The sequence below is a fragment of the Falco biarmicus genome, chromosome 2 (assembly GCF_023638135.1).
Source record: "Falco biarmicus isolate bFalBia1 chromosome 2, bFalBia1.pri, whole genome shotgun sequence".
In the NCBI taxonomy this organism is placed as follows: Eukaryota; Metazoa; Chordata; class Aves; order Falconiformes; family Falconidae; genus Falco; species Falco biarmicus.
This window is the reverse complement of record NC_079289.1, coordinates 85,847,368-85,860,984: the sequence shown is the minus strand read 5'-3', so window position 1 is coordinate 85,860,984 and position 13,617 is coordinate 85,847,368. Positions and strand designations below refer to the sequence as shown.

The following is a 13,617-nucleotide window of genomic DNA, read 5'->3' as shown; positions in this document are numbered from 1 at the left end:
TTTTTGAAGAGTAACTAAGTGATACATTTGCTGCCTGTAGAAGTATAACAGAAAAAAAAAAAAAAAAAGATTGAGACCAAACGGTGTCTACTATAAATATCTAAGGTTGTCTTGAAATTCTGCCATAAGATTTACTGAAATAATATGACCTTTTTTATTTTTTAGTTTTATAAAGAAAATTAATTGCATATATCACTGCAAGCCAGCATGATGCAAAAAGTGAGAACAAATTTCTTCAGGGAGCTCCAAACAAGACAAATGAAACAAGCAGCCTCCATCTGAAAGGTTTTCTGACAAATAATTGTTGGTAATGAAGTATCTGAAAACTCTTTAATAAAACAAGTCAAAAAGTTTTAAAGAAACTACATTTTGAAAAATAATTAATGAAGTTTTCAGTCTGATTTTTTTAAGTTTATATAATTAAGCTCTCTGGCTATCTTCTGTCTTCCACACTTTTCCCCAAAATTTTAAATATACTAATTATAAAAAAAAAAAAAATGACAGAAGATTAGCATTATAAAAAATGCCATTTAATAATTTGTTTTTTTTTTAAAAAAAAGGCTACCAGATAAAGAAAGAATGATACTATTGGTCACTAACGAGGGAACATGTGTAATGTGTAGACCTTAGTAAACAGCTGAGAATTCACACAAAAAAGAAACACCTTATAAAGCTGTCCATGGTGGAAAACTTTTCAACTGGAACTTAGATGACTACAAAACAGTAAACCTTAAGAATTCTAGCATCAATACTTCTGGAATTCAGAGAACACACTGGAAATAAAATTTATTTAAATACTTTTTATTCTCATCTACTACACGCAGTGAATCATTCAGTGAATTTTATCTTTGTACTGTGGCCAAATGTCTAGTCCAGTTACGAAAATATATTAATTTCAGCATGAATATATTAGTTTGTCATACATTCTGGCTAACATCAATGCTGGTTCACTAGTACTAGTAATCTCTAAATATTCAAAACCTGATGAAATACAAATTCAAGGGAGGAAGGAGCACACCTGAAGTAAATCAGTTCTTACATATTTTCAGGTTCTTGTATTTTCATGAATGCTCATATTTTCTTTTTAAAAACCCAAACAGCTGAAATAAATTTAGCAATAAAATATTACTTCAATTTATTCTGGAGAAGTTAACACATCCAATGCTGTCACAGTTCACTTTAAAATATTCTTGGTATCTTCAGAAAGGTCAGGTAACCTTCACCCTAGAAGTGCCTATTTTTCTTCTGTGTCTACAAAGGCAGATTAGGATTGCAAGATCAAATACAGATGCCTTCTCTGGAGTGTTTTGGTGAGGTGGATCTCACATCCAAATATTAAGTGGGAAATATGGAAGTTTGCTGTAGGGGAGAAGTGCATCTTTTATTTAAACAACTCAGGCATGTTACCACTATTTCCATACCTGCTACAATCTGTCTGTCTCTATAACATACCATCTTGGAGAAATAAGGGAACTGACAAGTTTATCTAAAATGAACCGAATAATAAAATAGTCTAGTCAAAAACTCCATTCTTCAAAATCCACCCATTACTTGTCAATCTCATACCCATCTCCCTTGACTTCTCTCCTTATATTAACAAACACCTCCACAAAGGTGCCTATAAAGGCTGCCAGTAAAAAGGAACTCACTGTAAAACACCTAAGTGCAAAAGACAAAAGACAGTTCATCACAACCTGACAAAAAATTGACTTCCAAAATTCATATAGACAAATTTAGCTGAAGTATTTCTTTAGACAGTTTAAGGCCAGATGCTGATCCTTTGCTGTCTGCTCAACATAAACTTTGTTTCCCTAATGCATCTATGCATCAACATCCACAGATTTAATCGCATGCCATAGTGATCTTTGATGCAATATGAGATGTACTTTTCAAAAACTTATGGAAGCAAACCAGATAAATGTTTTGTTATGTAGAAGACCTAATGACTTCAAAGTAGTCATTCATTTAGTCACTCATTTCCCAAAACTTCCAAGACATGGTCAGATTAACTACTTTATTTATACCACGGCAAAAGCATTAATAAACTTGCTGAACCTGAAGGGTATTCTCTGTAACAAGTCACTGATTATAAATGTCCAGATTAGCCCTGAAAGTAAGACAATTCATTAGTATGAAAAAATTACATCCTTCATTTCCTTTATTTTTTATAGACACAAACAAATAAACTCTTGTGAAATGGGTATCTTTCCCAGATCCCCATGTGCTAGTACTCTATAACCACCTGAAGTGGTGAGGATGAATCCCCTAGTGAGGCAGGTACAGTCAGGTACCAGGAAGTTTGACTGATCTAGTCCAAGAATACTGTTTTCTACAAAACAGAGAAAAAAACCCACATGTATATTCATCTTGTCATGTATAAAAATTGTCACGCGCTAACAGTTATTTCAAAAAGTTTCATAATGAAATGTTTGAAAAATGCATCCTAATTAATTACTTACAGGATTTAATTCAGCTATCTGAATAAACAATGCCAGGATTTACAATAAAACCTAAATATGAGCTATGAATTGTCATGTAATGGTGCAAGAGTAGGCAGAACCACACAAGCAACTTTAAATTTTTTATTTCTCATAGCCTTCAGACATTTTAATGTCCCACTACCAGTAGCAACAAAGTAACTAAAATCTTTTAATAGGATATAGTAAATTAGGAATGAAGAATCATGTAGAACTGTGTGCAGTAGAAGAATTAAATAACTGATATAATTATGAAATAACTCTTCTTATAGCTTGACATGACAAGAAAATGTTTCTAGTACAAATTCAGGATAAACTATTTTGATATTTCATCACTTCCATTAGTAGTATCAACAATGGTGAGGAATCTTCTAACAGTAAAAAAAAAGGGGTTTTAGGAATTTTATATATCCAGAAATGTTTTACTTATAAAGATTACAGTATTATTTAATATAATTTTTGGCATAAGGGAGAAGCAGTAACTATTTTACTAGGAATTGTGATGCCCTCCCCTTATTACCTGAAAATTAAGTCTTTCCATTGCTATAACACTTCAGTCCAGAAAGGCTCATGAATTTGTTTTCAAGATGACCTTAAACCAGAAAGAAAGTGTTTTGCTCAGTTTGGGACCAGGTGTGTGATGCAGAGCTCATGTATATTATTTGAAACATTTCTACTGGGACCTTTGAAATTATGTACAAAACCCTGAAATCCATGGGATATTGTTGAATCTAGTTTTCTTTCTTAGGAGCAGGAGCATGCTGCACTCAGAGGTGTTTGATAAGAGAGTGATACTCAGTAAAACGGAAATCAGTAAGCTTCTCTGAATAAATGATCCAGTCAATATGTAAGTAAGAATTGATAGTATTAGTGTAGGCTGGCTATCATCTTTAGAACATTTAAATGTTCTTTATCACTTTGTGATATCAGTATCACTCAGTAAACCCAGAAATAAATCTAAAATAGAAAGTCTAAAGTATGAAAGCCACAATTATTATTAAAAAAATGTATTTTCACAAAGTTTTATATTTGGGGGTAAACAGAGTAAACTATCCACCCACTTACCACTGTGTTTTCATGGTATGAGAATATGTGGCCTCAAGCACTGAAACTTTTTTTCCTCCCATATCCTCTGATTCCATTTGTGCTGTATTTCAGACAGAACTGTTTAAATTTAGTGGGTATTAAATCATCAATATCCATATAATCCAATTTAGATATAAAAGAGAGAAATTATTAGCATGACCATGACTTTCAGCATTGAAGCCTTGATTCTCTATATCTTTTTACTTCAAACAAGACAAAAATTTGACATTCCTGACACTATAGTTCAGTAGAAGGAAGGCCTAGAGAAGGCATGAATCATTAACAAGTGTTTTGCAGGCTTGGATAACTACTCTATAATGTAAATTCTGGACAAATCACTGTATGAACAATTTAAGAGAGATCTGTAACTTACAAGTGATTTCTATATCCACAGTATCCTCGGAAGGCTGAGTATAATTAATAAGGCCACTACCCATTATTTTCAAAATCTGATTATTTAAGGTCTTCTGTGACATTAAAAATTAAACATGATATCATTTATATTTATGCCTGCAAATGAAAGCAAATACTTCAGAAATTAATAATTTTATAATAGCAATATTTTCAAAACAATTAAATATAGAATATAAACTACAGTCCAGCCCTTGTCTGTTTAATGGGAAGTACCCATCACTGACAGTCGCAATGGATGAACGTCATGAACAAGAAGAAACTGTTTTGAAATTCAGACTCAGAACCTCATTATTGTATTAAATACTCCACATTACCTAAACTAACAAAATAAAGTTAAAATTGCAATCCAAATGTGGATATTAAATATAGACTCCTGAGCAATTCTTAATACCAGTGTAAAGAACATATATTTTGGATATTCTATATTTTCAAAATGAGAATACTACTTTAAAATTCTCAGGTAATGATTCAGGAATGTTACTTGACAGTCCAGTTCTGAATCTGTTGGAGAATTCCTCTTTTGGTAGCTATCTTTTTAGCATTATCTATGGCAACTCAACACCCCCCCCACAATTAGAATTCTTGTTTGATTCTTAGGTGGATATTAACCTGGCATTAATTTCCAGTACAACCTGTACTCTCCCCTTCTTTTTTTTTTTTTTAATATGAAACAGAATGTAGGTTGGGGCTGCAAGGCAGACCACAAGAAAAAAACCAAAAGAAATAACAAATTTTAGATAGATGATTGCAAATGATATTCCAACATTCAGTCATGGTAAGATTCAACCATAAAATATTGCACCTGAGCTATCTTGGTGATGGTATGGATGGTATTTCAGTTTGGATAATAGTGTGCTATTTTGAGAACTCATGTTCCAGAAAGAGAAATAGGCACAGGAAGTAACAGTCAATCATATGAAAGCAGATTGGAAAATTGTGGCTTTGGTTTACTAAAGGAGATCCAATAGGGAAAATTACTGTAGCCTGTAAGAACAGAAGGGGATAAACATCAGGGAGCAGATAAAACTGAACTAAACTCAGTCTTGGCACAAAAATAAATAAACTAAGTGCAAAGGAAGGAAGTTGAAGAAGTTAAAGTCACCAAGCACTTAGGAGTGAAGCGCCAGAAAAAAAAACCTTTCAGTCACAAAAATGAGAGAAAAAAAATTATCTTTAACTACTTTCAAAACAGAGTTCAATAAGTTTCAAAGGGATTATATGATGTGCTATCTGTAAATCATCCTTTCAAATCCTGTGTCCCCTAATCATAAAAGAAGTCAATTACAATTTCTTAAAAACTGAAATGTGGTATTTCTTTTCAACACCAGAACTTCTGATCTCAAAAAGTCTTAGTGAAAAATTCACAATAAGAGTATTTAAGTACTCTTGACTTGAAATGAAACAAATCTATTATTAGGTTTCATTCACATTATATATAATGCAGAAATGTTGTTTAATATCATGCCATTGTGCAACAAAAAGGAACATACCTCCCTTCCCTAAAAACTCCTAAAAGAATGTAATTACTTCAACCTATAATTAACATAATCACCTAAACTTACTATTGACTTTTGTTTTATATTAACATTTGACTCTATGTATTTACTGAATGTGAATGAACACTCTAATCTTTAGTTTTCCAAGGTAGCCCTACCTAGAAATGGTATTACACATCTGAATGTTTTGTATAATCTTCTAAAAAAGTTCCTTGTGGAATACAAGACTACTCACTTGCTTGTGAAAGCATTTTCAAACAAATCTTGTTAATTCTGAATATGGTTCACTAAGCAGCATGATCTTATTAATAAAACAAGTTGCTAATCTAGTAAATCAAAACACTCAGCTATTTTAATTGTTTACCTAATGGAAATTCTAATGATCTGTCAGCCTCACAGAAGCCTAATGCTTTTCAAACAAGATCCAGCAAAATAAAGAAAGAACTAATGAAGAGAATTGGAAAAATGCAACTTCAGACTAAACATTCTTTCACAAATAGATATTAACTAACATTGGGTCTGCATTTTTGAGGCTAGTTGGAATATTTTCACACTACGTAAATTTTCATTAGGAAGGTAGTTTAATCTGTTGTACTGAACTAAATGAAATCTTTGAGAGACAAATTTGTGAGTTCCTGGGATTTCTAACACAGGGGGAAAAGGAAGAAAGAAAAAGCTTGATGGACTGCAAAAAGAAAACCTTAGTAGAAAACCATTCTGCAAACATATGTTCAAAATGTTCTCATATATTACATAAGAAAATAACAAATGGGTAACAGATGATGAGGAGGCTAAGTCAAAGGGAAAAGTAAAAGAGAACCAGTCTTCTACACTGAAATCTAAGCTTCTGCATAACAAGGCATTATCTCAGGGTGTTTCAGAGTGATGTTCAATTCAGTATGAACTTCTTTCTCAGTGATTACAAGAAAATAATTTCTCTAATCTGTTGGGACTGTGAAATGTGCTACACACCCAGTGCATTTATAACATCTATGATACATCTTACCTTGGTCTGGTAACTCTCAAAAATTAATCTTTTCTCAGAAAGAAAATATTGTTTTGGAAAAGGTTTAGAAAAAAGGAGACAACCACTCTTCCCACAGAATCTTTTTTTTTTTTTTTTCCTAAGTGCTTATTTGAAGCTGCTCAAGGATACCAGAATAGTGTCAAGAAAGGTGATGGAGCAGAGGCAAAACGAATAAGAAAGGTTAAGGCTTTGTGATGCTGTATTGCTATTTGTGACATAGATACTCATGTCTTACTTTAGTATTGTATATGTTTTTAAAAGAAATGCTTAAAACCGGGACAATGAAAGGCAGATGAAATTACAGTGGAAATACACATGAGCGCTGCTACCTTTTACATACACAGTAAAGAGCATCTTTAACTCCTTGATGACATATTATTCTGTCAGCCAGATCTTAGACTTCAGTGTTCAAAGCACTGATAGTCATTTGCAGAAAAATATTTGCCTGGTATTTTAACTACTTCAGCTTAATGTATTATTTCACAGTTAAATCTTGGTTGGTTTATATATATATATATATATATATATATATATTTGCACCACATGATTTGGTTTCCTTTTCAATTCAGCAGTTTCACAGCCAGAAATAGCAGCCTAAATCTTAAAAAGTTGACTTGAAATACTAATATTCAAAATACACAATTTACGTATTTAACTGTAAGCCAAAAAGTACATTAGTGTTGCATTCAAAACAAAACCGTCCCTTTAATATTAGATAGACCTAGGGTCTTTCAACCTGAAACTCAGTAATTCAATCCAGCAATTCAAATGTACAAATGCCGATTTAAAGTTTAACAGAATCTTTATCTTGTGCATGGGTAGCAATTTATAACATGAAACCAGAGTTTAGTCAAGTCATGTTATTCACCTGAACCTATCAACTTGCAGAACATCAGTTTAGAATTAATCCTTCATACCCATTACCATTTCAATCATACAAGAGGGAAATGAAATAAACTACCAAGAAACTACAGTTATTATTTTCCTTATGATGCTCAAAGAGCTTGCAAGATGAAAAGCTTACAAATTGGAGCTGGACACACAGGAACTAAGTGGCTATTCTGTCACACTGCATTTCACAAAAAACATCCTCCAGGTTCTTTGATTAAAACATGAAACAGGCAAAATAAGCTATATTTGCAAGTCGTAGTTCATGGAAAATCTCTTGTACAGCTCAATGGTTAATCACATTTCTTTCACAAGCTTTTAAAATTAAGTCTGATACTTCTGCTGGTATCACATGGAAATTAATGAGTACTTTAAATAAAGACTAAACAGCTATGTAACTATGGAAGTACCACAATATACCATGTTATCCTGTATTTTACTTCATTTTAAAATGAATTTTAAAACAAACTAGTTAAAAATCTTATTTAACAAGGTCACCAGAAATACCTGACCATAATTGCCACTAGCCATTCAACACAAGAAATCCTCCTTAAATGAACTGCAAAACTACACAGAGTACCCAGACAAGCAAATTTCTAACCACTGCAGAAAAAGAGGAAATGGGTTAATCAAATCATACCTGGAGAAACTGGTAGGTTTTCATATGACCCACATCTCCAGCCTCTATCTGTGCTCTTGACAGCTTCTCTTCAGTTTCAGTTAGCCAATGATTAAAGCTCTTCATGTCACAATGAAAAAGTCGCCACTTTTCCAAAGATTTGTCAAACCGTCTGCAAGTATAAAAGGAGAAGAAATAACTTTCTATTCATACTCTATTTATTGACTACAGAAAAAAAAAAAAAGGGAATAAAAACGTTGCATGTCTCAGGTTAAATTTGATGTGATACTGATGGCATCATGCATTAGCATTTCTAATAGTTCTATCAAGTGGAAAAATGGTAGTACTTCTGAACAGTGAAATTGTCATTAAGCATATGTGTCACAAATTAGTGTCATCAATTTTTTAAATCCTTTTCAATCTTTCAAATGAATTCCATGGCCAAAACATAGTTTCAATTTACAGCTTCATTAATCCACACTAACTTACATCATAGGCACAATACCCGCAGCCCCCAGTGTAAATGGCTATACCCCTCTGTCAAGGTACTTAGATGCTAGCATGAAGAAAACACCAGTGCTGATAAAATGCTTCCAACATACTTTAGTAATTTAATGTATCTAGCAACACTGCAGTCACCGCTGACTAACATACCGGCTGTGTGTTGTGACTATACAATTACTTTTAGATCCACTTTAAAAGAGAAAATATCTTAAATGATCTGTGATGCATCTCACCTACCATATCCTAAGACAAAGGATGAAAAATCAGGAGACAGATTCTTAAATCCTTACTTCCCAACCTTAGTCCCATGATCCTATTATAATTAAAGGATTTTTATTTTTTTTTTAGAAAAAATGAATTGTAATATTATATGTAATACATATGCAATAGACTATTATTTTTAATGGAAATGGCTTTGGTGAGAGACTACCCCAAAGGATCCCAGGCATGTACTACAATTCTGCTCCAATTTTACTGAGAGAAACTACTTTTGTCTGTCTCTCTAATGGATGCAAATTTCCATTTATTATAATTGCAAAGAAAATACAACTTTTTTCAAAGGAAAGTCTATTTGTATTTCCTTTATTAATCCTTTTTTTCTATATTGTTTCACTTCAATCATTTGATATATATGCAAAAATAAAAATGGCTGAAATACAAGAATGATTGAAACAAAATATTAAAAAATCTGGGTTTGCACAATAAGGCAAAATGAAAAATGTTACTACCATGTCTGCAAGTCTACAGTTCACTGCATTATAGACCATGTAAGTACTTCTGGTACTTTGGGAAGATCTAATCTGTTTTTGTCCAGAGTGACTGATCTTCTGGTTCAAGATCTGTTTGCCTTAGCCACTGTCAAGCACTAAAGAAATGATATGAACACATATAATTTTTTATTATTATTTATTTCCCCCACCCCCTCAGGTGGTCTGTGTCTTAAGAATTCAGTTATCCTGTGTTTTGAATTGCTGTCAAAATGTGATCACTAATCAGAGATTAGCTAGAATGTTTTGTTAGCAGATCATCATTAAACATGCTACTTTTGTTTAGTTTAATAATCCTCCTTTATGGTATTATAATAGCTTTTAGGGTGTACTTAAAGGATTAAATCAAAGATGCTCAATTATTATTCTAGGAAGTAATATGGCTCTGTATGGACAAACTATATGTTTATTTGAATGTTAAATAGTATAATTCACTAAATAAAATCACATTATTATCAGGAAATACAGACCATTTCTTCCATTGTACTGATGATTTTTTATTTTTAGAAGAAAATAAAGTTTTTTCTTCTCTTCTATTGTTTATATCATCCCACCTTCATTTTCAGACTGTAAAATCTCTTATTACCATACAGTATGAATAGTACTACATCCATTCATAACCATCTACAGGATATATATTTTTCCCTAGACCTCCTTTTCTGGTAGACAAAGAAGATTTATTTTGCTGAACATTCCCACACAAAGATACAGTTATCTTACTTCTAACAGACTGAATACAGTAATCACCTTTGACAAATAATATGCAAAATAGTGTTGGACCAGCAAGCAGTGTATCAGAGACTTTCTACTTCACTGTTATATTAACTACAATATAGGGAAAATATAAGGCATCAAAAACCTCTACAATTAGTAATCTATAAAAAAGGTATTTCTTTTTTAAAAGAAGCATTTGATCACAAAATGCAGTTGAGATAAAAATATTCCCTGTATGGTTCTCCTAGTTTGGTCATAAAGTGCTGAAGGAAAAGAAAAAAAATAATTACAACTTTAAAAAACATTTTAAAAGTACTGAAAAGACTCTTCAGAGTCTAAATTCTACATAGAAGAGTTGTCTTCTGTCTGTAAATCAACGCCTTTTGTTTGTCAAGGAGAACTTGATTCATGAGCCCTGAGGTTAAGAGCTGCCAAACACAAGAACCATTATTTCATTTTGAAGACAATAGTTACTTCTTAGTCCTACACAGTCCAAACATGCATTCCAACCACTCTAATAAATGACGTGTTCAATAAATTTCGTTGAAAATGGACACAGACAAACTATCCAAATAGACAGAATCTTTATTCTATTGATTTTAATATGACTGCATATCTGATAAAGCCACAGCAAAGAAGGTGTCAGAGCTCAGGACTGATTGACCAAATGATCAGTCATGCCATTAATACTGATGACAGGTAAAGACAGAGAAAGATGCAGCCTGGGACAGAACAATACGTCATAATATTCAGAATACAGAATCTTACTAGTTAAACCTAAAAAACGTTAAAGAAAAAATAAAGAACTAAAGATCAAAACTTGTTGCATGGATGGACTCCTCTAAGCCTGTATGGGCTGACAGCTTCCAACAGAAGCTGACATAGTCTCTGCTGCCTATAAATTCAAGCTCTAGTAAGTTTTTAGTATACTGTGAAGCTGTTATTTAAATAGCATTCTCACACATTTTATTTTGAAACCCAGTATCAACCATCTAAGAAATTGTTAGAAAAGATCAAATACAAAAAAATCACTGCACAAAACCTGTGTCTATTTAAGAATGAAAAATGGATACGGAGATTCACAGTAATTTCTACACAGTAGCAGTTGGTAGAATATTGCTGTTGAGGCACCAAAATGAGTACTACAAAACATCTTTCAAGAATAAGCACAGCTGACACACTCAAAATATTTTTGTTGACTACATTAAGGAGAAGTATCATTGAAAACACATTTTACAAAAAACGTGCTATGGTAATCAAACATCTACACTGCTATAACATCTTATGACACTATAACTTTTTCTATGTTCTCTTCTTCCCTTCGTATCGTATAACTCTCTTGAGATGGCTAGCTATTTGTTTCGACTTCTGCCCTATCCACTGTGTCCTTTGCATTTTTCTCTCTTTATCAAGCAATGCCAGCTGGAGACACCACAGTTTTCAAATCACTGGCTTGAATGTGGTCTACTTTTCATTGCTGACCACATTTCAAACCTGACGACAATCACAGTAAAAATCTTATATAAATTTAAATTAGGTTCAAAGAAATACATTTAGATTCCTAGTTAATATTTATGACTGCTCTGCTTAGCTACAGACGAATGCAGTTGTTCAAGATCTGCCACGTGTGTTGCATTTCTTAATCATATTTTAAGTAAACAAACTATTGATCCAGTTAAAATCTGTAGTCAGTCACCTAACTTATTTATTAAAATGACTGCGATCATTTATCACACTTATCATACTTAATTTTTCAAAATGAGTCAAATCATAACTGAAAGGCATGTTATACTATTTTTGAACTGTCTTACTCTGAATTACAAGGGAAAATCTTATTTTATGTTTTAAAAAAATCACCTACAAAATAAAAGTTAAAATCAATTTATTTTGGTCCAGTATGGTTTTTCAGTTTGGACACTATTAAAACAGCTTTCCTCCTGTTCCTCACAAAATGAAATTACTCTTCACAGTATGAGGAAGTTTATCATCAGCTTAAATGCAAAAATTCAGTAGGGGTTGATATTAGTATCACTGAATTTACATTCCAGCACTTGCAAATTGAATTTCCCATCACTCTCCATTCTTCCTTCCTTTGCTTTGGCTAATAAGAGTTGCAAGGAGAAGAAAAGAGAAATGTTGCAGTGAGAAGATATGTATATTTAAAACTTAAAAGTGTAAATACTAGTGCTTATTGCTTATGTCTTAAAAAAACCTTGTTACACTCAGTGTAGTAAGTATAAACCAATATTAAGCATCAGTAAAAACCAGGAAAGTTATGGACAGGCAAAATCACTAAAATCCAATGCTCTTTCAGTGATTAACTGTAATTAAATACTTTTACAATGTTAAGAGAAAATGCAGTTGTTGCTGCAGTGGCAGGTGCAGGTTGATTCGAAATGCGGATTGAAAGGGGACATAACCGCACAGCTTCCTGCTCACACTGTGTGTAATGGGACATCCCACCTAGGTCTTCCCCTGCTAAATCTGTGTATTACATCTTACACACAGTATTAGTTCAATTAGCTTTGCAAAATATAAAAACAAAAAGGCTTTAGTTTGTTTGTTTGTTTTACTATTTGCAATCCTGTTACCAGGTGGCAAGTTCAAACCCCACAAATGGAGAAGGCTAATTAACTACAAACACTGAGCAGCTAAGTTGCTGAAGTCTTGGCACAGCAGAATGCAGATGGTAAAATTCATAAGTGAATTCATAAAAGAGCAGTGCTCTGAGGACTATGAAAACTCAGAAACACTATGGCTGCCTCAGGAATCCCCAAGCACACGATTTAGAGGTTAGGAAAGTCTCACTACAGGCCATGCTATTCGCATACCCTTATGTAGGGATCCACCCTTGTTTGCTGTTGGAGACAAGTCATTGAGCTAAAAAACCCCAGTGTATCCATTCATCTGTATCTTCATCTTCTTAATGACTTTCCCTTTGATGTATGTAAGTAAAAATGGTGTGGATAGGTGACTGTCTGGTATTTGGGCAGTATTTTCTGTTTGACATCCTCCTCTCCTGTTTTTCTTAGCATATGCTCAAAAAGAAGATACAAGCAGGCACCCTGGAGCCAAGCATTCAGACTCCAGACTAGAACATATGACTTACATACATTGCCAGTGGTGTAAGCATTGTACATGAGCTCTGACACTTAGTAAGGCAGCCCTATTCCTCTAACTTGAGTATGTTAGAGTTGACAAATGAAAAATAACTGATACACCAACCTATTTTTTTTTTCTATATGCACTGACACTCCAGCAGGGAATGTGTTAAGAAATGGCTTGGAGTATTTCCTTTTTTCTCATTAACACATAATAGATTTATATTTTGTCTGGAAAGCAAGAAAGCAAAAACACAAATGAAGACAACTGCTGAGGTAACATGCAGCACAATTTACATTAAGCCATAAAAATACTGTTACTTTCCTTCCTTCAAAGATTATCACTCTAAACCTTTGGACTTGACTTGTTACTAGCAAAATATAATATTCCCTGTATTGTATATGACATTGCACAAAGATTTGCAGATGCCAATTTAGATATGCTGTCAGCGGAACTCCATACAATGGGATTGAACTTGATGTTCCATTTCCCAAGACTGCCATTTATAAAAACCCATGCAAAG

The 13,617-nt window shown here is 33.0% G+C and overlaps 1 protein-coding gene across 13 annotated transcripts in view; it reads right to left on the bottom strand.

The window, feature by feature from the left end:
* The window catches only part of DMD (dystrophin), a 1,162,034-nt gene that overhangs the window by 576,501 nt on the left and 571,916 nt on the right, over nt 1–13,617 (bottom strand). For all 13 annotated transcript variants that reach the window (XM_056326975.1, XM_056326977.1, XM_056326978.1 and 10 more), the window contains one exon: nt 8,029–8,179. In XM_056326975.1, coding sequence (XP_056182950.1) covers nt 8,029–8,179 — 151 coding nt within the window. The remainder of the gene's footprint in view (nt 1–8,028; nt 8,180–13,617) is intronic.